The sequence below is a fragment of the Eriocheir sinensis genome, chromosome 6, assembly GCF_024679095.1.
Source record: "Eriocheir sinensis breed Jianghai 21 chromosome 6, ASM2467909v1, whole genome shotgun sequence".
NCBI classification, from domain to species: Eukaryota; Metazoa; Arthropoda; class Malacostraca; order Decapoda; family Varunidae; genus Eriocheir; species Eriocheir sinensis.
Window position 1 is genome coordinate 2,685,591 of NC_066514.1, and position 24,109 is coordinate 2,709,699.

The window sequence follows — 24,109 nt, forward strand, 5'->3', positions numbered from 1 at the left end:
TCGATTTTTACAGTGGATGGAATTCGTATCTTCAGCTAGCCGCCTTATCAGGGAAGGGTCGGAGGAGGTTATAACGGGCGCTCACCCCAGAAGTCTATCCCATTCAACTCGCTGTTTCTCCTTAACCACGGCACGTAGATACTTCTGGATGGCGTCATTAGAAAGAGGAAGACTTGGTGGTCAGTACAAAATCCATCTTATTCACTCGTGCACTGTAGGTTAAGCGTAGAGTGTGTGTGAATACAGGCAATTTCCGGGTTTAGCGCGGGACCGAAAATACAGCCACTCCCGGTCCTTTTGGGGTTAATAATGCTACATCCTGCATGTGAGATGTTGTTCCATTAATATAGAATAAACATAGAAACATGCACACAAAAGACAATCTGTACAATACGCATTTTGATACCACTTGTACTGGGCTCGTGTTCCCTGCCACGGTGAGAGGAGTGACGGGGAAAATCATCCTTAACCTGGTAGCAGCGACGGGCCAAATTTGTGCCATGATATAAACCCCCCAAAATAGATGATACATAAACTGATCACAAATGCATTGGTATATATTATGAAATGGTTTCCGTGAGTGATGATTTTTTCTCATTTTTCTCGCTTAGAGGGACCATTAAGAAACATGATCCCCGCTGCTACTGGGTTAACGAGAGACCTTTGCTTGGATATGAATGGCCAAGCAGGGTGTGTAACAAGGAGAGAGATAGAGTATATATTATAGAGGTCGGAAAATAGACAAATGACTACTACTACTACTACTACTACTATTACTACTATATTGCTGTAGCTGCTGTTGTTACTACCACTAGCAAGAACATCAACAGTAGCGGTAGTAATAGTACAATTATTATTATTATTATTATTATTATTATTATTATTAGTTAGTAGTAGTAGTAGTTATTGTTGTTGCTGTTATTTCTATCGTCATCAATGCTGTCAATTATTAAGTTTGATGTCTGTGACGCACGGCAGCACACCCACCGATAGGAGAAGCTGGGAAGCTGCCTGTTGATGCGGGGGTAGGCGTGGGGGGCGGGGGCGTGCGGTGTAGCGTTGCGTTCACCTGGTCTCTCCCCATTCACCAAGACCCGCGCTGACCCTGCATTCGCTCTGCAACGGTTGACAACTCTCCTCACTCCCTGCCGCTGACCCCTTGCTGCGATGCTGTTTTACTGTTGTTGCTGTGTTTTTTACTGTGGTTGTTGGTATGGTTGCTGCTGTGGTTGTTGGTATGGTTGTTGCTGTGGTTGGCTTTTCCTTTCCATTGTTGTTATCGATGTTGGTTGTGTTGTTATATTGGTCTTGGTGGTGTGGTATAGTTGTTGCTGTGGTTGTAGTTGTGGTTGTTATCTTTACTGTCCTTATACTAGATGGAGATTGATGTGTGTGTGTGTGTGTGTGTGTGTGTGTGTGTGTGTGTGTGTGTGTGTGTGTGTGTGTGTGTGTGTGTGTAAGTAACCACAAGAGACAACCGTGACTTACCTGGTGACGCCAAAGAGCAGGAAAGACGGAAGGAGGAAAAACTGTAGGAGAAGAAGAAGGAGAAAGGAAAAACTGGATGATGATGGCGAGGAGGAGGAGGAGGAGGAGGAGGAGGAATGGCCCGGCGGGGGGAACATCACTGTCCAGCAGCACATCATCGTCACTTCACTGCCTCCTGCCCCTCACGCCGCCAAGAAACACGACCCTGCAAAGAAGTACGTTTGTGACACACGGTAGCCATTTCGGTGACGCGTCGGATGGCTGTCGAGTGCCTGTTATTTTTCACCCTTCTCACATCTCAAGACCTATTCCTGTTTTTCTTTTAGTACCTGGTTCTCATTTCCCCTTTCCTCTCATCCTCCCTTCTCCTCCTGTATTCCTTGCACATCCCTCACCCTTACACCCTGTTATCTCTGTTACCCTCTCTTCTATTCTCCTTTCCACCGCTTCATCGCCTTCTCCCTCCCAGCCAGCGCGCCCAGTGTCCGAGTCTTTATCCAGGTGGTGACAAGCTCAGGTGTAAATCCCTCTTCACATTCTGCCTCTTGTCACCTGTTGCGGCCGAGTGATAGGTGAAGACGGTGTGTGTGTGTGTGTGTGTGTGTGTGTGTGTGTGTGTGTGACTCGCGATCAGGTCAACGCTACACTAAGGTCAAGACACGCCCGTCGCCACAAGCAGAAGTTAACTAAAAGCCCATTCGTCTAAGATTGCCCACATGCTGTCCTGGTGTCCTCCAATCAAGCCAGACTAATGAAGCTCTCAAGTGTAGTTCCGGGGGGCAACATGAGCCAGGCAAGGATGGCGTCACTTTAAAAAATACTCGCCTGTACCATTAAAGCCTTCATCATTAAAGCAAACCGGCGCTATGGTCCGAAAAAAGGTGGGGGGGGGGGGGGAGTTGTTGGAAGGCATGCTGGGGAGGGGGAAGGAACGGGGAGGTGGGGAGAAGCAGGAAGGTTGTGACGGGGAGAGGGGAGGGGAGTATGGGTTGGACGGGGTGCTGGGGAGGATCGGGACGGGGAGGTGGGGGGAGAGAGAGAGAGAGAGAGAGAGAGAGAGAGAGAGAGAGAGAGAGAGAGAGAGAGAGAGAGAGAGAGAGAGAGAGAAATATTGGATCAGAGAAGCTTCCAGCGGATTACAATTTTACCTCAATCATTTTCTTCCTTTTCCTCTCTCTCTCTCTCTCTCTCTCTCTTCGTCTTTTTCCTTCCTGTTCTGGACTTTTCTTATCATCAATATTAAACTTTTCTTATATTCTTTCTTTATTATTTTCCTTCTTTCTTTATTTCTTCTTCTTCTTCTTCTTCTTCTTCTATTTCTTTTTCTGCTCCCTCGTCCTTGTCCTCCTCTATCACCCTTTGTCCTACTCAATATCTCAATCAATACGTTTTCTTATTCTTATGCTTATTATTTTTATGCTTTTTTTTATAGTTTTTATCAATATCATCATCGTCATCATCATGGGTCTCAATCATTCCTTCCTATTTACTCGCCTCCATTTCTCTGTTATTTTTCTCCTCCTATTCCTCCTCCTCCTCCTCCTCCTCTGCATCGTGAGTTATAGAACCAGAAAAGAAATTACAGAGACTCCACCCACGAAACACACCTTAGACCAATATTGGCGAACGTGTTTCTCAGTGTGTTTCCATGCATTAGGACAGGACTGCCAGGACCGTTCTCTACTGGACCGTTCCCTACTGGACATTTCGCTATTGAACTTATCGTATTAACCCCTTAACTGCGGATTTCCTACAGTCAGACCTCACCAAGCTACAGGAATGGAACAAAAAGTGGCTGCTACAATTCAGTGAAGAAGAATGTAAAGTCCTGGACCTTGGGAGGGGATATCCAGCACACCAATACCACATGGGAAACACTCCACTATCCACCACAGAGGCAGAGAAAGACCTGGGAGTGTATGTTACCAGGCTACCAGTGAAGGGATATCCAGCACACCAATACCACATGGGAAACACTCCACTATCCACCACAGAGGCAGAGAAAGACCTGGGAGTGTATGTTACCAGGCTACCAGTGAAGGGATATCCAGCACACCAATACCACATGGGAAACACTCCACTATCCACCACAGAGGCAGAGAAAGACCTGGGAGTATGTTACCAGGCTACCAGTGAAGGGATATCCAGCACACCAATACCACATGGGAAACACTCCACTATCCACCACAGAGGCAGAGAAAGACCTGGGAGTGTATGTTACCAGGCTACCAGTGAAGGGATATCCAGCACACCAATACCACATGGGAAACACTCCACTATCCACCACAGAGGCAGAGAAAGACCTGGGAGTGTATGTTACCAATACTCTGCGCCAAGCATGTCTCTGTTAGTCTTGCATCGTTAATCTTTGCTGTGAGAACTCCTGTGGGCCTGTGAGAAACGTCATGGATCCGGGGAGTGTGTGTGTGTGTGTGTGTGTGTGTCATGATTATGCTAGTGAAGTGTTGTCTACAGCCTTGGCGGGTGTTCTAACAGCTACATCATTTCCGTTCCTTGTATTATAATCATTTTTTCGTAAGGTTTTCGCCCCATGTATTTTGTCTCTTGATTTATTACCGACTGAAGCGAATATGATTGTGACTGACGGCTTTGCACTTAAGGGACAGATAAGGTCAGTAATTAAGCCTAGACAAGTTATGGATATACTCTACAACCTAAAAAATCTTATACCCATCCATGTTCCATCTTTTTCATCTCCCTACTCCTCCTTCCCCCTCTTCCTCCTCCTCCTCCTCCATCTCTTTCATCCTCTCCGCCATCCTTCACCTCCTCAAACGTTGACGACAAACAACCAATTTCCAGTTTCGATTTTTGGTGAGTGTTGAATGTTGGCCCTTTTATACTCTCTTAGCATGATGGAAGTATAAGTAACATCAGCAACAGCAATAGTAGTAATAGTAGTAGTAGTAGTAGTAGTATTGGCATTAATCGTAACAAATAAGATAAGTTTGTTTTTGTCCTCTGAAGTTTCTCCCTCCAGTAATCTTAATCCTACACACACACACACACACACACACACACACACACACACACACACACACACACACACACACACACACACACACACACATTCACTTACTGTTCTCATAATGCTGATACTTAATCTTTGAAGGGAAAAAGAGCCCTATCTAATGCCTAACTGTGTGAGCGAACTTAGGTGTGGAGATCTGAGTGTGTTGAGGCTTGGGTGCGTAGTGAGTGGCTTCTGTGGGTAATGGAAGCGATACAGAATGTCAGTGGGTGAACTTTATATGTTAGTGTTGATGTTAAATTTAATGCTAACCTTAACTGCGTCCTCCCTTGTGATTAAGTCCCTTCTTTGCCCTACGATTACTTCAGTTTTTAGTTACACACAAAAAGATAGCCGCTGGGAACACAGGGATGGCATTTGAATGTGTTAGACGCAAGGGAACGCTACAAAGGGTGACGTTTTCCAAGGTGAAGGTGACCAGCATTCGATTCCTCCGTCTTAAAATGTCACACGTCGGATCAATATACTAACAGGGGCGGCGAGCCTCTCCCGCCGCACCCCTGGCTTTGTTTGGAAGCGGTGATCAGCGTCTGGGGCACATGCTTGGAGTGTTGTATGGGTGTGTTGTGACCCTGGCTTGGGCTCTGCAGGAGATTTAACACAGTTGGACTTGCGACAATTGCCTTAATATTCTGGTGCGTACGTTAAGAGTATTTTAAGGCGTTCGTAGTTGGGATGGTGAAACATTGTCGCCTTTTAATATTTATTTAAACCTAACTTAACACTACAAGAAAAATAAGAATGTTACAAAACAAATACTACTTAATAAAACTCTGAGAGCCGTATTTTAAGACACCATCGCTTCTCACATCAACTATTTCTCAAGGTCAAAGAGGGGATCAATCTGGTTTTCATGAGTGTTTTTTAAGGTTCATGGCACAGGGGAAGGGTCAAACTACCACCAGGGTCATAAAACTACCCCTGGAAAGGCCTACAGCTCCTACGAAAGCCTTGTCAAATATGTGTTTCTTAGGTTCATGGCACAGAAGAAGGGTCAAACTACCACCAGGGTCATAAAACTACTCCTGGAAAGGCCTACAGCTCCTACGAAAGCCTTGTCAAATATGTGTTTCTTAGGTTCATGGTACAGAGGAAGGGTCAAACTACCACCAGGGTCATAAAACTACCCCTGGAAAGGCCTACAGCTCCTACGAAAGCCTTGTCAAATATGTGTTTCTTAGGTTCATGGTACAGAGGAAGGGTCACACTACCACCAGGGTCATAAAACTACCCCTGGAAAGGCCTACAGCTCCTACGAAAGCCTTGTCAAATATGTGTTTCTTAGGTTCATGGTACAGAGGAAGGGTCAAACTACCACCAGGGTCATAAAACTACCCCTGGAAAGGCCTACAGCTCCTACGAAAGCCTTGTCAAATATGTGTTTCTTAGGTTCATGGTACAGAAGAAGGGTCAAACTACCACCAGGGTCATAAAACTACCCCTGGAAAGGCCTACAGCTCCTACGAAAGCCTTGTCAGATATGTGTTTCTTAGGTTCATGGTACAGAGGAAGGGTCAAACTACCACCAGGGTCATAAAACTACCCCTGGAAAGGCCTACAGCTCCTACGAAAGCCATGTCAAATATGTGTTTCTTAGGTTCATGGTACAGAGGAAGGGTCAAACTACCACCAGGGTCATAAAACTACCCCTGGAAAGGCCTACAGCTCCTACGAAAGCCTTGTCAAATATGTGTTTCTTAGGTTCATGGTACAGAGGAAGGGTCAAACTACCACCAGGGTCATAAAACTACCCCTGGAAAGGCCTACAGCTCCTACGAAAGCCTTGTCAAATATGTGTTTCTTAGGTTCATGGTACAGAGGAAGGGTCAAACTACCACCAGGGTTATAAAACTACCCCTGGAAAGGCCTACAGCTCCTACGAAAGCCTTGTCAAATATGTGTTTCTTAGGTTCATGGTACAGAGGAAGGGTCAAACTACCACCAGGGTCATAAAACTACTCCTGGAAAGGCCTACAGCTCCTACGAAAGCCATGTCAAATATGTGTTTCTTAGGTTCATGGTACAGAGGAAGGGTCAAACTACCACCAGGGTCATAAAACTACCCCTGGAAAGGCCTACAGCTCCTACGAAAGCCTTGTCAAATATGTGTTTCTTAGGTTCATGGCACAGAGGAAGGGTCAAACTACCACCAGGGTCATAAAACTACCCCTGGAAAGGCCTACAGCCCCTACGAAAGCCTTGTCAAATATGTGAACTTGGGCGACGAAATGTTTTAAAATACGACCCTCGGCGAGAGTCTTGAGGCCTTCGCCTGTCAACGACGTGTATCGCGACTTTTTTTTTTTTTTTTTTTTTTTTACAGCAAAGGAGACAGTTCAAGGGCACACAAAAAGCAAACATTAATAAAAAAAGCCCGCTACTCACTGCTCCTAAAAAGAATCCAAAGAGGTGGCCGAAAGAGAGGTCAGTTTCGGGAGGAGAGGTGTCCTGATACTTTAACGCTGGATATAACGCTGGATATTTCTTACCACAAGTAACACTGAATATATATTCCTATACTAATATGGGCGGAGGGCCCGTACATTATCATGGTTGCCTACATCACTATACGTCACCACTACGTCATGAATGTTGTTTCTACATGTAAGGTCTGGGTGGGTGCACTCCTACCCCTGTGGTTACATCCTTTATGGTGAGGGTACATAAGAGTGAATATGCATGAGTGGTCTTATCCTACAAGGCTTCAGTGTACATGAGTCTCGTCCGTATAGCTTATGGCGCGGTGCTGTCGCTGGGTGATGTGGGTGGTTTGGGAGCGCCGGCTGTATGGTGTCCTGAGACGCCCCTTTTTACTTCCTGTGTTTCGATAATGATTTGTTCTTCACACTGTCGCCTCGCTGTTCTGTGTTCTTCAAATTGTTCTTATTTATAAAGGAATTCTAAAGTTCTACATCGCTTTCTTCTTCTTTATTTCTCTGTGATGCTTGGACTGGGTCAGGCGATGTTACTGCGTCTGTGTTGGTAGATGCAGCGGGGCACCACACACCTCCCCCTTCAAGATAACGCCACGTCCTCCCGGCAGGAAACGCGCCGCAGGCTGGACGACCATCTCAGACCATGACGGAGACGGTGTGGGATGACTGGAGGAGAGGCACGCAGGAGATGGGACCGGAGGAACAGGCGAAGAGGAGGAACCCCGCGGCGGCGAACCCGAAGAGCAGCCAGCCCCACCAGGGGAAGACGGCGGCATCGCTGGGTGGCCCCGGGATGGACTCCTCCAGCAGGTGAACGCCGGGGGAAGGGCCGGCGGGGGAACCGTAGAGCCCTCGGGCGGCGTAGGAGCGGGGAGCTGGCCAGGGGAAGGAGGAAGGGCCAGCAGAGACTCAACCACGTCACGCCCGATTTGGGAAAGGGCGAATCGTCAGGGCAGCGTCACCATCCATCGTGGCAGAGGCAGGGAGGGTGAAGGCATCGGATTGTGGCCACTACAGCCCATACCGACGCTGAGGAGCCCCGTGCCGTTCAGGGTCTGCTTGTACTTGGTGACAGGACTATCGGGGCAGACCATGGTGACGACCTGGGGAACGCCCGTGGAGAAGACCCAGCCCGCCGGAGATGGAAGGAAGACCGGGGGGAAGTTCCTGAGAAGAGACTTAGAACACAGCGATCGTGCATCCGGGCGCTCGAGAAAAAGAGCAATCTCGCAGCGCCGGACAGATGTCGAATACACAGGGGCGACAGGTGGACATATATAAAGAAGGTGTTTAGTACAGCGATCCTCAGAGACCGCGAGGTAGGTAGACAGGGTGTCGGTGTGCAGAAAATATGGCGTGCCGTGGAGATGAAAAGGCAACGCGTCCATTTTAAACACAGCGAACACAAAGAGGAATCCCCCCTTCATGGCAATCTGTAAGTAGAAGTGAAGGGTACCTGAGGAAAGCGCACCTTTAGAATTAACCTTGAGACATCCCTATACAAAGCTAAATATTCGTGTGCCGCAGGGAACAGCAAGCCTGGGTAAGGAAGCGAGGCATTCCTGAGCACGCGAAGTAATACACCATTGGGAATAAGAAGAGGAGAAGCTTGCGTGTGAGACATTTGCTGAAGGCCTAGCTTGAGATTCAGAGTATTATGATTCAGGTGGATCCTGAATTCCTGATGGTCGGCCCAAGGCTTCTTCCCGGTGGATCCTGATGGTCGGCCCAAGGCTTCTTCCCGGTGGATCCTGATGGTCGGCCCAAGGCTTCTTCCCGGTGGATCCTGATGGTCGGCCCAAGGCTTCTTCCCGGTGGATCCTGATGGTCGGCACAAGGCTTCTTCCCGGTGGATCCTGATGGTCGGCCCAAGGCTTCTTCCCGGTGGATCCTGATGGTCGGCCCAAGGCTTCTTCCCGGTGGATCCTGATGGTCGGTCCAAGGCTTCTTCCCGGTGGGGCCTGATGGTCGGCCCAGCCCGTTCTGGCGCAGGCGAGTGTTTATAGTGGCGCCATCTTGCATTGGCTCATGCTGCCCTCCCGGAGCTCATCTTTAGTCCTAGAATCTAGAGTCCGGGTTGATAGGTGGTCTTCTGGACAGCATGTGGGTAGTTTTAAGCCACTCGTCGGCGGCTGAAAAATCCCAGCTTGGTGGCACCGGGCGGGGATCGAACTCGCGTCGTCCTGAACGCGGCGCCGTCACGCTATCCATTCAGCCACCGCCTCCCCGTAAATAAAATCTAAACCCAACAAAACTGCTGTTGATATATTACAAACTTTTCTGCGACTTCTCCGTGCCCAAAGTCCATAACTACTTCTGCAATACCTTTATTAGGAATCCTTGTTTGGTCTACCCCTTGTATGAAAAGAGGTTCTGTATCTATCATCTCTCCTACCTCACTGAATAGATCTTCTTCTATTAGGGACACTCCTGCTGCTGTGTCTAGCATCTCGTATACTATCTCCTTTGTATCAGTGCCTACGCGTAATCTTAGCGTAGGAGCGTTGGTAGGGCCGTGGACCACTGCATCTACTTTGGGGTCTTGTTTTTGTTTCTTCTTCTCGGGGTCAGGGTTTCACCAGGAGCTACGGGGTGGGGGCATATTGGTGGGTAGTAGGCGCCCCTGTGTTGCCACCCATATGAACAATCGCGGGCCATATGTCCCTCATACCCACAAGTGTAACATGTAGGAGGTACGTATTCCTTCCAATAGTATCGCGTTGGGGGCGCGGTGTGCCATCCTCCCCGCTGTGATGGTGGGTGAGGGTCACGCGGCGGACCGGACCGACGCTGCCTGGGTCCCGATGTTTTGGTAGTGCGGATATTCGGCTCGTTTTCTTTCGCTATGTCAGCATCGGATAATTTTAACTCGGGGTAGGCTCTTATATACTCATACCCCCTTATCATAATTCTGCAGGGATCATTTTTTTCATCTTCTGTCAAGATATATTCAAAAGCAGGAGGAAAGGCTTCCAAGAGCCTACCAGCTGCGATATCATTTAGAAGGCTGTCATTGCCGGGTCTGAGAGCGCTCATTTCGTCTCTCAAAGATTCGAGCCTTATAAGGAAAGCTCTGATATTCTCCCCAGTGCGTCTCTTTGATTCAAACAATTCTTTTTGGACGACCTGAAATGTCCTGGCGGTATCCTTAAGACATTTCTCATCTACAGTGTGGCATGGGGAGTTGGGTACATTACTACTCCTCTCTTCCCCTCCACAGAAATGGAGTAACCCTTGAACTCTGCTATAGTCATTCAAGGTGTGCCTGCTCAGTAGTGTAACGAGATCGTCTTGGGCTAGAGTGATCATGCGGAGTGGTCTTGCGGCAGCGGGGTCTGGTTGGGAGGAAGAAGGAGGATGCTCGTTTTCCGCCATATTAACTCAAAGGACCTATTTCCGTAATCCCACGTGAAACTGTCTTGTCCCTCGCTTTCAGATGTGGACATTCACCAATACAGTTTTGCAAGTTGCACCATCCCACACCTGACACCAATGTTGTGACCCTGGCTTGGGCTCTGGAGGAGATTTAACACTTGCGACAATTGACTTGATATTCTGGTACGTACGTTAAGAGTATTTTAAGGCTTTTTGCGACACACACTCGAAACAAAGACCTTGTGACGCTTTGAACCCTGTACCGTGTGTGAGTGTGTGTGGGTGGGGTGGTGAAACGTTGTCGCCTTTTAATATTTAAACCTAACTTAACACTACAAGAAAAATAACAAAACAAGTACTACTCAATAAAACTCGGAGAATCTTTAGGCCTTCGCACACTGCCTAAGTAACACTACTAATAACAGAACCACTAATATACACAGTTGTTCTAGATGCGCTTTCCCTTACGGTATATCCCCCTTCACTTTCTACTTACGGTACAGCGTCGATGATAACACAATACAAGAGTGTCGGGGAGAATTATGTCTAGTTCTGCCTCGGGTGTTTCAAGGGGACCCGTACATTATCACGGTTGCCTACGTCACTATACGTCACCACTACGTCATAACTGTTGTTTCTACATGTAAGGTCTGGGTGGGTGCACTCCTACCCCTGTGGTTACATCCTTTATGGTGAGGGCACATAAGAGTGAATATGCATGAGTGGTCTTATCCTACAAGGCTTCAGTGTACATGAGTCTCGTCCTTATAGTCTATGGCGCGGTGCTGTCGTCGGGTGATGTGGGTGGTTTGGGAGAGCCGGCTGTATGGTGTCCTGAGACGCCCCTTTTTACTTCCTGTGTGTTTGGATAATGATTTGTTCTTCACACTGTCGCCTCGCTGTTCTGTGTTCTTCAAATTGTTCTTATTTATAAAGGAATTCTACAGTTCTACATCGCTTTCTTCTTTATTTCTCTGTGATGCTTGGACTGGGTCAGGCGATGTTACTGCGTCTGTGTTGGTAGATGCAGCGGGGCGCCACAACTGTAATCCTGGAGTGTTAATGCATTGCCAGATTATTATTATTATTATTATTATTATTATTATTATTATTATTATTATTATTATTATTATCATTATTATTATTGATACGTTTCAATTCCTGCCTGAATCATCAAAACCAGAAAAGTATAAAATGACTCATGCAAGAATCGAACCGCTGAGCAATAAAAATGTTTGCACCAACACTGCTATATTGTTTAGTCTGCGTTATTGATTCCCGTAAGGTATTTGTTTATATATACATATATATCATAAATTCGCCCACGCCAGTAACGCGCTGGGTCGTCAAGGAGACCCTCAAGACAGCCTACCTGTGCTATGGCATCACCTAAAAGCAATATAAGGGGGACATGTCTGACAGGGCACACAAAGCTTCAGGCATATGTGATAGAGTGGGGCGTGTGCCAACCTGACGGGGAGGCGTTGTAGTATTGTTAGTGGCGCCGTCTTGTAGCAGAGTCAAGGACACTCACGTCAGAATCAGACTTGTGTTGAAAGTTTGGCGTAAGAGAAGCCATAAAGAGAGTTTTGGTATTGGAATCACAGAGGAGTTTTGTTCGTGCCGACATGACGGGAAGGTGTTTTAGTAACGTTAATGGTGCAGTAATGTCGCTAAGTTAAGGAGGAGAAGAAGAAAAGGAAGAAGAAAAGAAGGAAAAAAAGGGAGGAAAGAAAATTAAGAAAAGGCTAGGAAGAAGAAAAATAAGAAAAAGAAGAAGAAGAAGAAGAAGAAGAAGAAAAGAAAGAAAAAAGAAAGAAGAAAAAGAAGAAGAAAAGAAGGAAAAAAGAGAGGAAAGAAAATGAAGAAAATGCTAGGAAGAAGAAAAATAAGAAAAAGAAGAAGAAGAAGAAGAAAAGAAAGAAAAAAGAAAGAAGAAAAGGAAGAAGAAAAGAAGGAAAAAAGAGAGGAAAGAAAATGAAGAAAAGGCTAGGAAGAAGAAAAAGAAGAAAAAGAAGAAGAAAAGAAAGAAGAAAAGAAAGAAAAAAGAAAGAAGAAAGGAAATTAAGAAAATGCTAGGAAGAAGAAAAATAAGAAAAAGAAGAAGAAGAAGAAGAAAAGAAAGAAAAAAGAAAGAAGAAAGGAAATTAAGAAAAGGCTTGGAAGAAGAAAAATGAGATATACCTTGAAAGTCTGGCTACATGTTGCTTTCACTCTAAAACTCCTTGATATCTCCTCGTGTACCATTAATATAATATTCACATCAATACGAATTCACTAAAACAACTTACCTCATTCATCCAAACACTTCTCTTTATCCAAGTGGTTATTCACAGTCTCCCCACTCATGCGTTCCTTACATATTCATTCACCCATTCACGCAATCATTCATCCACTGGTTCTTAATTAAAGGTATGTCTATTGATTGTTTTAATGGCCAGTGAATCTCAAACTGTCTTGGTGGGTGAAGTTTGGCGATGGTGGTAAAGGATATGTTTTGTTATGGTTTATGGTGATTGTAAGGTGGTCGCTTGGTTGAGGTGTGAATGGTTGTTGTTGTTAGTGGTGGTGATGGTGGTGGTGGTGGTGTTGTTGTTGTTTTTCTATGGCTTTTCTTCTTTTTCTGTTTCTTCCTTCCTTCTTTCTTTCTTTCTTCTTCTTCTTCTTCTTCTTCTTCACTTGTGTTAATCGTTGGTCTTGGAAATGGTGGTTGTGGAGGTTATTGCGGGGACGACATTGTGACCGCTATGCAAGGTTACACACACACACACACACACACACACACACACACACACACACACACACACACACACACACACACACCTCCCAATTCTTCACTCTTCACTTCTCTTTATTTGTGAGTTGTTATTATTTGCCCTTTATATATTATTTTATTTATTACTGCCATTTTTCTTCTTGCTAATTATTTTTCCTATGACGTCATATTTGCCTTCGTGGTGCAGTGGTTAGCATGCCTAGTCTAAAAATTGGGACCTGGGGTAACCTGGGGAAGGTAAACTGTGGTCACCCGGATGTCACACTGGTCCTTTGTCCCGGGGTAATGGGTTCTCATCATCTCAGGTTACGGAGGTGAGCATTGAGGCCACGGGCAGCTACAGCATATGGTCCCAACTTTACGTTTTAATCTTTTAGTACGGTAACAAGATATCTGTGGTATAATGATCGGTATTTTTAATGTAGGGGTACTGTGTGTGTGTGTGTGTGTGTGTGTGTGTGTGTGTGTGTGTGTGTGTGTGTGTGTGTGTGTGTGTGTGTGTGTGTTCTGTCTGTCTGTCTGTCTGTCTGTCTGTCTGTCTGTCTGTCTCTGTCTGTCTGTCTGTCTGTCTGTCTGTCTGTCTGTCTGTCTGTCTGTCTCTCTCTCTCTCTCTCTCTCTCTCTCTCTCTCTCTCTCTCTCTCTCTCCACCCCCTAGGACCCTTTCTGAGCCCTTTTTCCCCATTCCTGCCCCTCCCTCGCATACAACGCCTCGCCTTATTGACACTATCGAGCCGGGCACCCGTACCCCTAGGAGCTATTACGTCCACTCGCTCGCCTGGTGAAATATGCATGATCCCTTCTACCACCACCACCACCACCACGTCCATCCCCACCGTGCCCATCACTACCACCACCTCCACCATCCCCACTACCACCGTTCTGATCTTTGTGGACTTCCGGCACCTCCACAGCCCCACATACCGATACCTCCACCACTTAAGTTATCGGCTCCACTTACTGCTCGGCTCATTACGCTGGTATGAAATGATTATGATAATGATGATGATGTAGTAGTAGAAATAGCTGTGGTTGTTGGTTAGGTTGTTATGTTGGTGGAGTTATTTAAATGTTGAGAATGGCTGAGGTGATAATGTTTATATATGTTTTGTGTTGGTGGGTGGGTTGTTTCTGTTGTTGTTGTTGTTGGCGTTATTGTTTGAAAGTGTTGTTGTTGCAGAAATGATTAGTTTTTGTTGTTATTGTTGTTATTGTTATTGTTATTGTTGTCAAAGTCGTTGCTGCAAAATAGCGGAGGTCAGCTTGTGCGACACACACTCACCTCTCCTCCCGAATTTGACCTTGCTTTTGGCCACCTCTTCTGATCCTTTTATGGGAGCAGCGATTAGCGGGCTTTTTTTTTTTATTATTGTTTTTTTTGTGCCCTTGAGCTGCCTCCTTTGTTGTAAAAAAAAACAACTCAAAACAAAGACCTTGTGACGCTTTGAACCCTGTACCGTGTGTGTGTGTGTGTGTGTGTGTGTGTGTGTGTAGGTGAGTAATACACAGTGTTGCACCTATTGAAAAGTAGATGAGGTAATCGAATTTTTTTATTATTAATAGTGATGTTTCTATTGGCTTAAATGTTGCTTATGTTAGTATTATATTGTTGGGTTTATATCAAATGATTCATAAAATATTAACTTTTCTTGTACTTTATTCTTAAAAATGCGAACTACTTAAATTTACTTATGCTACTTATACTTGGTCTAGTGCCGTCCATGTTCATATCGTAAATATTTCATGAGAAGATGAGGTTTTACGCCCACATTGCTAAGGGCTGTAAAAAAGAGAGTTCGCAAGAGTGTTATCCTGTCTGGCTGCAGCAAACTCTAACCCGAGAAGGCATTTTTTCATGTTTTTTTTCTACCATTTATAAAACTCCTTCGTGGAGCAGTGTTCAGCGGGGCCGGGTTCGAATCCTGGCCCGGGTATCAGGGCACCTCTCCTCCCGAAATTGACCTATCTTTCGGCCACTCCTCTTAACCCAGTAGCAGCGGGGATCATGTTTCTTAATGGTCCCTCTAAGCGAGAAAAATGAGAAGAAAATCACCCCTCACACAAACCATTTCATAATATATATCAAAGCATTTGTGATCAGATTATGTATCATCTACTTTGGGGGTTTATATCATGGCAAAAATTTGGCCCGTCGCTACTACACGGTAAAGCCACAAATTTGGCCCGTCGCTGCTACACGGTAAAGCTACAAATTTGGCCCGTCGCTGCTACACGGTAAAGCTACAAATTTGGCCCGTCGCTGCTACACGGTAAAGCCACAAATTTGGCCCGTCGCTGCTACACGGTAAAGCTACAAATTTGGCCCGTCGCTGCTACCGGGTTAAGGGGAACATTGTGAAAATAACCGCAACATTATTGTCTATGTAGTTTTGCCGTTTACTTTTGCATACTATAATTTTTTTGGTAAACCTCCTCGGCTGTGCATGAAGAGTTTGAGCGTTCAGGAAAGTCTACGCTCCTTGCTCACAGGTTTTTGTTAACCCATCCGCTGCGGTTGACACGGATTTCACCTTAACTGGTAGCCTGGTAACATATAGTCCCAGGTCTTTCTCAGCCTCTGTGGTGGATAGTGGAGTGTTTCCCATGTGGTATTGGTGTGCTGGATATCCCTTCACTGGTAGCCTGGTAACATATAGTCCCAGGTCTTTCTCTGCCTCTGTGATGGATAGTGGAGTGTTTCCCATGTGGTATTGGTGTGCTGGATATCCCTTCACTGGTAGCCTGGTAACATATAGTCCCAGGTCTTTCTCTGCCTCTGTGATGGATAGTGGAGTGTTTCCCATGTGGTATTGGTGTGCTGGATATCCCTTCACTGGTAGCCTGGTAACATATAGTCCCAGGTCTTTCTCTGCCTCTGTGGTGGATAGTGGAGTGTTTCCCATGTGGTACCGGTATGCTGGATTTCCCCTCCTAATGTGCATGACTTTACATGTTTTTTCTTGATTGAATTGTAGCAGCCACTTTTTGTTCTGTTGTTGGTGAGGTCTTGTAGGAAATCCGTAGTCAAGGGGTTAATGTCTTGCCACATCTGTATTATTAAGTTACAGATCCATTGAAACGCCTTAACACAGCCGAAGTAATATATATTTGTTTGATGAATCATTTCCCAGCTTCAGAATAGTTTATATGCATATTATTTCTCAGTAGTCACTGGAAAAACTGTGTAGACAATGCTCATTTAGTCATTCACGACGACATCACTAAGTTTAGTTTATAATAAAAATATTTAACCCGGTAGCTGCGGGGGTCATGTTTCTTAGGTTAGGTTAGGTTAGTTTAGGTTAGGTTAGGTTAGGTTAGGTTAGGTTAAAGGCCCCTCTAAGTGAAATAATGAGAAAGAATCATCACTCACGCAAACCATTTCATAATATATATCAACGCATGTGTGATCAGTTTATGTATCATCTATTTTGGGGGGTTTATATCATGGCACAAATTTGGCCCGTCGCTGCTACACGGTAAAGCCACAAATTTGGCCCGTCGCTGCTACACGGTAAAGCCACAAATTTGGCCCGTCGCTGCAACACGGTAAAGCCACAAATTTGGCCCGTCGCTGCTACCGGGTTAAGCTGAGGGAGAAGTTGTCATTGTTTGAAGAAGTCATCCACAATTTAAAACACGCGAGCCTGTTCCGAAAATAGAAGCCCCTCCCCTGTCCCCTTCTACTGCCGCCTCTCCACTATACTGGGGGTTTCGTGGTGCAGTGGTTAGCACACTCAGCTCAAAACCGAGAGAGCCCGGGTTCGATTCCCGGGCTGAGTGGAAGAATTTGGGCGGCTTTTCCGATACCCTACGCCCCTGTCCACCCAGCAGTGAATGGGTACCAGGTGTTAATCGGGGGTTGTGTCCCGTCTCCTGGGGTCTGTTCCCTTCTCCTATAATTCCTTCCCCTTCTGTGTCTCTCCGGCATATGACCACAGATGTTGCGCCGACTAAACGAAACTTTCCAACTTTTCCCTTCTCCTATAATTCCTTCCCCCTTCCGTCACTCTCCGGCATATGACCACAGATGTTGCGCCGACTAAACGAAACTTTCCAACTTTTCCCTTCTCCTATAATTCCTTCCCCTTCCGTCTCTCTCCGGCATATGACCACAGATGTTGCGCCGACTAAACCAAACTGTCCAACTGTTCCCTTCTCCTATAATTCCTTCCCCTTCTGTCTCTCTCCGGCATATGACCACAGATGTTGCGCCGACTAAACGAAACTTTCCAACTTTTCTCCACTATAACACCCCCCCCCCCCAACTACTGATTCAACCATAGAGATTGATGCGTGTCTTACCTTCTTGTGGGTGTCAGGAGTTGGGTCAGCCTCGGCTTTTCTAGACTGTCTGCATGGCGATGTTTGATGGTTCTAGCGCCTCAATGTTCCTCTTCTTATTTTTTCTGTTCACTCATAATCCCTTAGTCAAATCAGATTGTCTTTCTTTAATTTCAATCCACACTTATTTTTCTAATGGTTTATGTCCAGCACTTGTTTTCTGATAAGAATGATAAGGAAAGAGATTGTTTAGATGTCATGTGTTTCACTCATTCACTGCTTACCCAATCCTTCGTCACGTGAGATGGGGGATGGGGTTAGATATACTCAGGTCCGTATCAGCTATTTCTAAAGGTCAAAGAGGGGGTCAGTCGGGTTCTAATGAGTGTTTCTTTAGGTTCACGGTACAGAGGAAGGGTCACACTACCACCAGGGTCATGCAACTACTCTTGGAAATGCCCACAACTCCTACGAAAGCCTTGTCAAATAGGTGTTTCTTTAGGTTCATGGTACAGAGGAAGGGTCACACTACCACCAGGGTCATGAAACTACTCTTGGAAATGCCCACAACTCCTACGAAAGCCTTGTCAAATATGTGTTCTTGGGTGACGGAATGTTTTATAATGTGACCCTTAGTTTCGTAGCCAAAGAAGGGTCAGGTGTAGGGGAGTTAGGGACAAAGGTTCATCTTCCCTCACGCTGTTATAATTTGGAAGGAATGAAGGATGTCTATTATTGTGTGCAGGGAAACTACGGTCAGTAAAATAAGACACTTTGGGTTCTAACATCAGCTATTTCTAAAGGTCAAAGAGGGGGTCAATCGGGCGCTAATGAGTGTTTCTTCAGGGTCATGGTACAGAGGAAGGGTCGCACTACCACCAGGGTCATGCAACTACTCTTGGAAATGGCCACAACTCCTACGAAAGCCTTGTCAAATAGGTGTTTCTTTAGGTTCACGGTACAGAGGAAGGGTCACACTACCACCCGGGTCATGAAACTACCCCTGGAAATGGCCACAACTCCTACGAAAGCCTTGTCAAATAGGTGTTCTTGGGTGACGGAATGTTTTATAATGCAACCCTCAGTTTCATTGCCAAAGAAGTGTATTAAGAAGAATATATACTGAGAAAAACAGAAAAAAAACAAAGAAGAAAACAATGAAAAAAAAGAAAACTAAAAAGACAATACATATACTAAGAAAAAAAAGTGGAAAAACTGACCCTTCTATTACCAGGCGGATAAGGTTGCGTTCACTTGCTCCGGGGCGGTGAGGCAAAACAATCACTGAATCATTGAAACTGACCTATCTTTCGGCCACTCCTCTAACTCTTTATAGGCGCAGTGAGTAGCGGGCTTTTTATAACATTTGCTATTTCTTTATGCCCTTGAACCGACTCCTCTGTTGTAAAAAAATATATATAATTGGCTCACTAGAATTCCTCCCAGATAGATGATTTGGTGTCTTCTGTAGGAGTGGGATTGTGAGGGGAGGGACTGCAGGGAGCTTGGGGGACGCTGAGTAACCCTGAGGCGGCCTAAGTGTGTGAGAAGTGTCTTGTGTAGGGTGACGAGGTGCTGGGGTGGAGTATATTGTGTGGGGCAGGGTGATAGTTTGTAGCGTAGGGTGATGTGTGTGTGTATGTGTGTGTGTTCATAAGCTGACCTTCCCCCCACACCACACCATCACAAGCCACCACTGTGTAGCAATCCAAAACATTTGTGTCGTAACGTTATGTGACATAGAGGAAGCAGGAGTATTGGGGAAAGAGAAACTGAGAAGGGAAGGGAAGGGAAAGGAAGGGAAGGGAAGGGAAGAGAAGAGAAGGTAAGGGAAGGGAAAGGAAGGAAAGGAAAGGGGAGGAAAGAGGATTTAAGGGAAGGGCTTGGAACAGAGAGACAAGCAAAAATCGAAAGAGGAAAGAAAAGGAGAGATAAGAACAAGCTAGATAGAAGGGAGGAAAAGGGAGGAGAAAAGAAAGGAAGGGAGAGGGTGAACTGCCTGGGAGGGGTCACGTCTGAAGGGGGAAAGAAAGAAGGGTTACTCACAGAAACATAGATACAAGGATCCACAGAAGGGAGGAGGATATCACAGCTGTTAGGCTCACATACGATTATCGCTACTGAAGAGGACTGGGCGTGTTCAAGAAGGCGAGGCATGAAGGGTCTGTAGATAGGTAGAGGTGGATTGGATCTGTTCACTGGGATGGCATGGTTTCAGAACAGTGGAGTGGAGTGGAAGAGAGTGGAGTATTTAGGTGGTCTGTGATATTTACTTGCATTTGGTGGATGGGGTTAGGATAGGGTGGATGGGTGGAGTATTGAAGTGGAGTGGGCATATACTGGTGTGGAGTAGGATAGGCAAGCATGGATGTGTTGTATGGAGTAGTGGAGTGGGGTGGGCAAGCATGGGTGTGTTGGGTGGAGTAGTGGAGTGGGGTGGAAGCATGGGAGTGTTGGGTGGAGTAGTGGAGTGGGGTGGGCAAGCATGGGTGTGTTGTGTGGAGTAGTGGAGTGGGGTGGAAGCATGGGAGTGTTGGGTGGAGTAGTAGTGGAGTGGAGTGGACAACCATGGGAGTGTTATGTGGAGTACTGGGATGAGGTGGAAGCAAGCATGAAGGTGAAGCGTGGAGAGTGGAGTTAGTGGATTGAAGGAGTGGAGCAAGTGGATCAAGATTATAAAGGGTGACATTATGTATTGGGTGTGGATGGATGGGTGGATAGGTGGTTGGAACGGTGGCTAGCAAGGAGTGGGTGGGTGGTTGTGGACTGGATGGATCTGTTGTAACTCGCTGTCCGGGGTCAAAGGGGAAACGACACAGTGCTTGAACTAACGACAATTGACTTAAGATTCTGGTACTTTAGGGGTATTTAACCCGATAGCAGCAGGGATGATGTTTCTTAATGGTCCCTCCAAGCGAGAAAAATGAGAAAAAATCACCCCTCACACAAATCATTTCATAATATATATCAATGCATTTGTGATCAGATTATGTATCATCTATTTTTGGGGGTTTATATCATGGCACAAATTTGGCCCGTCGCTGCTACACTGTAAAGCCACAAATTTGGTCCGTCACTGCTACCGGGTTAAAGGCGTTCGTAAGTTGGGGTGATGAAACGGTGTCGCTTTCCTTATATTTATTTTAGTCTACCTTAATACTACTTTAACATTACAAAAGATAAAAATATTGTTAAAACTAGCGACCGGCTTACGAGACTCAATCGCCGGCATTAAAAGACACACTCGCTTCTCATATCAACTATTTCTAAAGGTGAAAGAGGGGATCAGTCGGGTTCTAATGAGTGTTTCTTCAGGTTCACGGTACAGAGGAAGGGTCAAACTACCACCAGGGTCATAAAACTACTCCTGGAAATGCTCACACCTCCTAGGAAAGCCTTGTCAAATATGTGTTTCTTCAGGTTCACGGTACAGAAGAAGGGTCAAACTACCACCAGGGTCATAAATCTACTCCTGGAAATGCTCACACCTCCTACGAAAGCCTTGTCAAATATGTGTTTCTTCAGGTTCACGGTACAGAAGAAGGGTCAAACTACCACCAGGGTCATAAAACTACTCCTGGAAATGCTCACACCTCCTAGGAAAGCCTTGTCAAATATGTGTTTCTTCAGGTTCACGGTACAGAAGAAGGGTCAAACTACCACCAGGGTCATAAAACTACTCCTGGAAATGCCTACAACTCCTACGAAAGCCTTGTCAAATATGTGTTTCTTCAGGTTCATGGTACAGAAGAAGGGTCAAACTACCACCAGGGTCATAAAACTACTCCTGGAAATGCCTACAACTCCTACGAAAGCCTTGTCAAATATGTGTTTCTTCAGGTTCACGGTACAGAGGAAGGGTCAAACTACCACCAGGGTCATAAAACTACTCCTGGAAATGCCTACAACTCCTACGAAAGCCTTGTCAAATATGTGTTTCTTCAGGTTCACGGTACAGAAGAAGGGTCAAACTACCACCAGGGTCATAAAACTACTCCTGGAAATGCCTACAACTCCTACGAAAGCCTTGTCAAATATGTGTTTCTTCAGGTTCACGGTACAGAGGAAGGGTCAAACTACCACCAGGGTCATAAAACTACTCCTGGAAATGCTCACACCTCCTAGGAAAGCCTTGTCAAATATGTGTTTCTTCAGGTTCACGGTACAGAGGAAGGGTCAAACTACCACCAGGGTCATAAAACTACTCCTGGAAATGCTCACACCTCCTAGGAAAGCCTTGTCAAATAGGTGTTCTTGGCCAACGAAATGTCTTATGATACGACCCAATGAGTCTTTAGGTTTTCTCTCGTTACTGGGTACTGACGTTAATACTGACATAACACTGAGAGTTTCTTCTCAAAAATCACACAATAAATCGTCACATAAATATAACCATTTAGTTTCTAATAATCCTAAACATAACTACTAACACAATAGAACACAATAGATACGCTTTCCTCTACGGTAACTCTTCACGCCATACTCACAGTAGCAAAGATGAATGTTCTGCCCATGTTGTCTAGGGAAGGACAACTGGGTGTATAGCAAGCGAGCAGAGTGCTGGCTAATCTGAGGTCTAACCTGACTAAATGCTCCTTATATAGGGGGTTGTGGGCATGACATACATATAGACATCACGAGGGTAACACGGAAGGCATATGAGTCTCACATCAAACTCATGCAACAATCTACCTAACCGACATGTTCTATAAGGTTGGTTCACGCGCGATTCTAATCCTTAGTGGAGCTGTTACGCGGTGACGCACCCGAGGAGGTCTGTTTACGTGACCCTCTTTGATCCGCCGGTAATTGTGTGTTGGCTGATAGATAAGCGGTGGGTTTGTGGACACACTGGGGCCTCTTATGTATATCTTCCGGGTTCCGTGCTATGTTCTTCAGTGTTCTTCAGTGTTCTTGTAAGGGGGATATTTAGCGTGTGTGGCTAGCGAGGTATGACTGGCTAGCAAGGTATGACTGGTTAGCAAGGTATGACTGGCTAGCAAGGTATGACTGGCTAGCAAGGTATGACTGGTTAGCAAGGTATGACTGGCTAGCAAGGTATGACTGGCTAGCAAGGTATGACTGGCTAGCAAGGTATGACTGGCTAGCAAGGTATGACTGGCTAGCAAGGTATGACTGGCTAGCAAGGTATGACTGGCTAGCAAGGTATGACTGGTTAGCAAGGTATGACTGGCTAGCAAGGTATGGGTTGGCGGGTTCCTGAGCGAGCCATGTGGGCAGACCTTAGCAAGAGCAGCGAGCAACACACCCTCTCAGAACGAACGTCGACAAGCTACTGACGGGCTGACACTGACACGCTGTAAAGTATATGTTCTCTCTCTCTCTCTCCCTCTCTCTCTCTCTCTCTCTCTCTCGTCAAGACTCAGGAAACCTATATAATTCCTCCCATATGTCTCCTTCTATGCCCTCTCCCTCCCTCCCTCCTTCCCTCCTTCTCTCCTTCTATATTCTACCTCTCCTTCCCTCCCTCCCTTCCTCCGTGTCTTCCTCTCCAGTGAAAGATGGCATTAACTCCTCCTCCTCCTCCTCCTCCTCCTTCTCTATCTCTTCGTTTTTCTCCTCCTCCTCCTCCTCCTCCTTCCCCTCCTCTTGTTTCTGCTCGCTTTCCTATAATTTATCTTATTTCCTTTCTTTTCCTCCTTTCTCTTCGGTTCTATCTAATGCGTTTTGTTATAGGCTTCATCTGTACATGGGGAGGGGAGGGGATGGAAGGGGAGGGGAGGGGAATGGAGGGGAGGGGAGAGGAGGGGAGGGGAGGGGATGGAAGGGGAGGGGAGGGGAATGGATGGAAGGGGAGAGGAGGGGAGGGGAGGGGATGGAAGGGGAGGGGAGGGTATGGAAGGGGAGGGGATGGAAGGGGAGGGGAGAGGAGGGGAGGGGAGGGGGAGAGGGAAGTGTAGACGAAGGGACGGGATTTACATAGATTTACATAGAAACTCAGACCACACAGACACCTAGGTCCAGACTAAGAGAGAGAGAGAGAGAGAGAGAGAGAGAGAGAGAGAGAGAGAGAGAGAGAGAGAGAGAGAGAGAGAGAGAGAGATGATACACAGTGTCTATGTTAGGAAATACACAATGGCCCTGTAAACCCACCTGCTCAACTCTCCATTCAGATTAACTTCCTCTGGTTCATCCACTTCTTCCCTCTCGCTCAGCTCTTGGTCGATAACTTTTAATCTTAAGAACAATAGAAATGTACACTGTGGGGACGAGAGGGCATCAGTGGAACCCCAGTATAGGGATGGAAAGATTCTCAAGTCGGTATTTCTATAAACGCTACCGACTCACATAAATGATTTCAGTAGGTCCAAAAATGAGGTAAAATGCGTTCTAATGAGTTTTTTTTAGAGTTGACGATACGGAGGTCTTGTCAAACTCCCACCAGGGTCAATAAACTACCCCTGGAAAGCCCCACAACTCGTACGAAAGCCTTGTCAAATGTGTGTTCTTAGGAGGCGATATGTTTAATGGTATGGTCAAACGTTTGGGGCTGTTGTTGCGAACGTTTTTCAACACACACACACACACACACACACACACACACACACACACACACACACACACGCACTCTGCTTGTTCAGCCTTCGAGAGGAAAGGAAAAGGTAGAGAATGGATGCCTTACAGAAATGAGACAAAGGAGGAAGACATAGAAAAACGACAGAAAAAAAATAGTAAAAGGG

General features: G+C 45.9%; 2 protein-coding genes across 30 annotated transcripts in view; one reads left to right on the top strand and one right to left on the bottom strand.

Moving 5' to 3' along the window:
- LOC126988485 (gamma-aminobutyric acid receptor alpha-like) overlaps positions 1-22,592 on the bottom strand; it is a 71,137-nt gene extending 48,545 nt beyond the window's left edge. The window contains exons 1-4 of the mRNA XM_050846629.1: positions 21,896-22,592; positions 17,430-17,628; positions 1,489-1,693; positions 988-1,116 (exon numbers count right to left, since the gene is read on the bottom strand). Of these exons, the coding sequence (XP_050702586.1) occupies positions 988-1,116; positions 1,489-1,646 (287 nt within the window). The 5' untranslated portion in view covers positions 1,647-1,693; positions 17,430-17,628; positions 21,896-22,592. The remainder of the gene's footprint in view (positions 1-987; positions 1,117-1,488; positions 1,694-17,429; positions 17,629-21,895) is intronic.
- On the top strand, positions 5,155-21,869 carry LOC126988396 (uncharacterized). 29 transcript variants are annotated; one of them, XM_050846464.1, is made up of 7 exons: positions 5,155-5,513; positions 5,618-5,721; positions 5,826-5,929; positions 6,034-6,449; positions 6,554-6,657; positions 17,911-18,003; positions 18,453-21,869. In XM_050846464.1, exon 7 carries the CDS (start codon positions 20,782-20,784, stop codon positions 21,835-21,837), a length of 1,056 nt encoding a protein of 351 aa, XP_050702421.1. In that variant the 5' UTR covers positions 5,155-5,513; positions 5,618-5,721; positions 5,826-5,929; positions 6,034-6,449; positions 6,554-6,657; positions 17,911-18,003; positions 18,453-20,781; the 3' UTR covers positions 21,838-21,869. The 29 variants fall into 29 exon arrangements, 26 of the variants coding, with proteins under 26 accessions (XP_050702421.1, XP_050702510.1, XP_050702444.1 ...); XM_050846553.1 differs by having other exon boundaries at positions 6,138-6,449; XM_050846487.1 differs by having other exon boundaries at positions 5,155-5,409; positions 5,514-5,721.
- Positions 22,593-24,109: the final 1,517 nt, after the last annotated feature.

Excerpts from the sequence above, each read along its gene's own strand:
- LOC126988396 (XM_050846464.1), top strand. The coding sequence starts at position 20,782 with ATGCTCACACCTCCTAGGAAAGCCTTGTCAAATATGTGTTTCTTCAGG.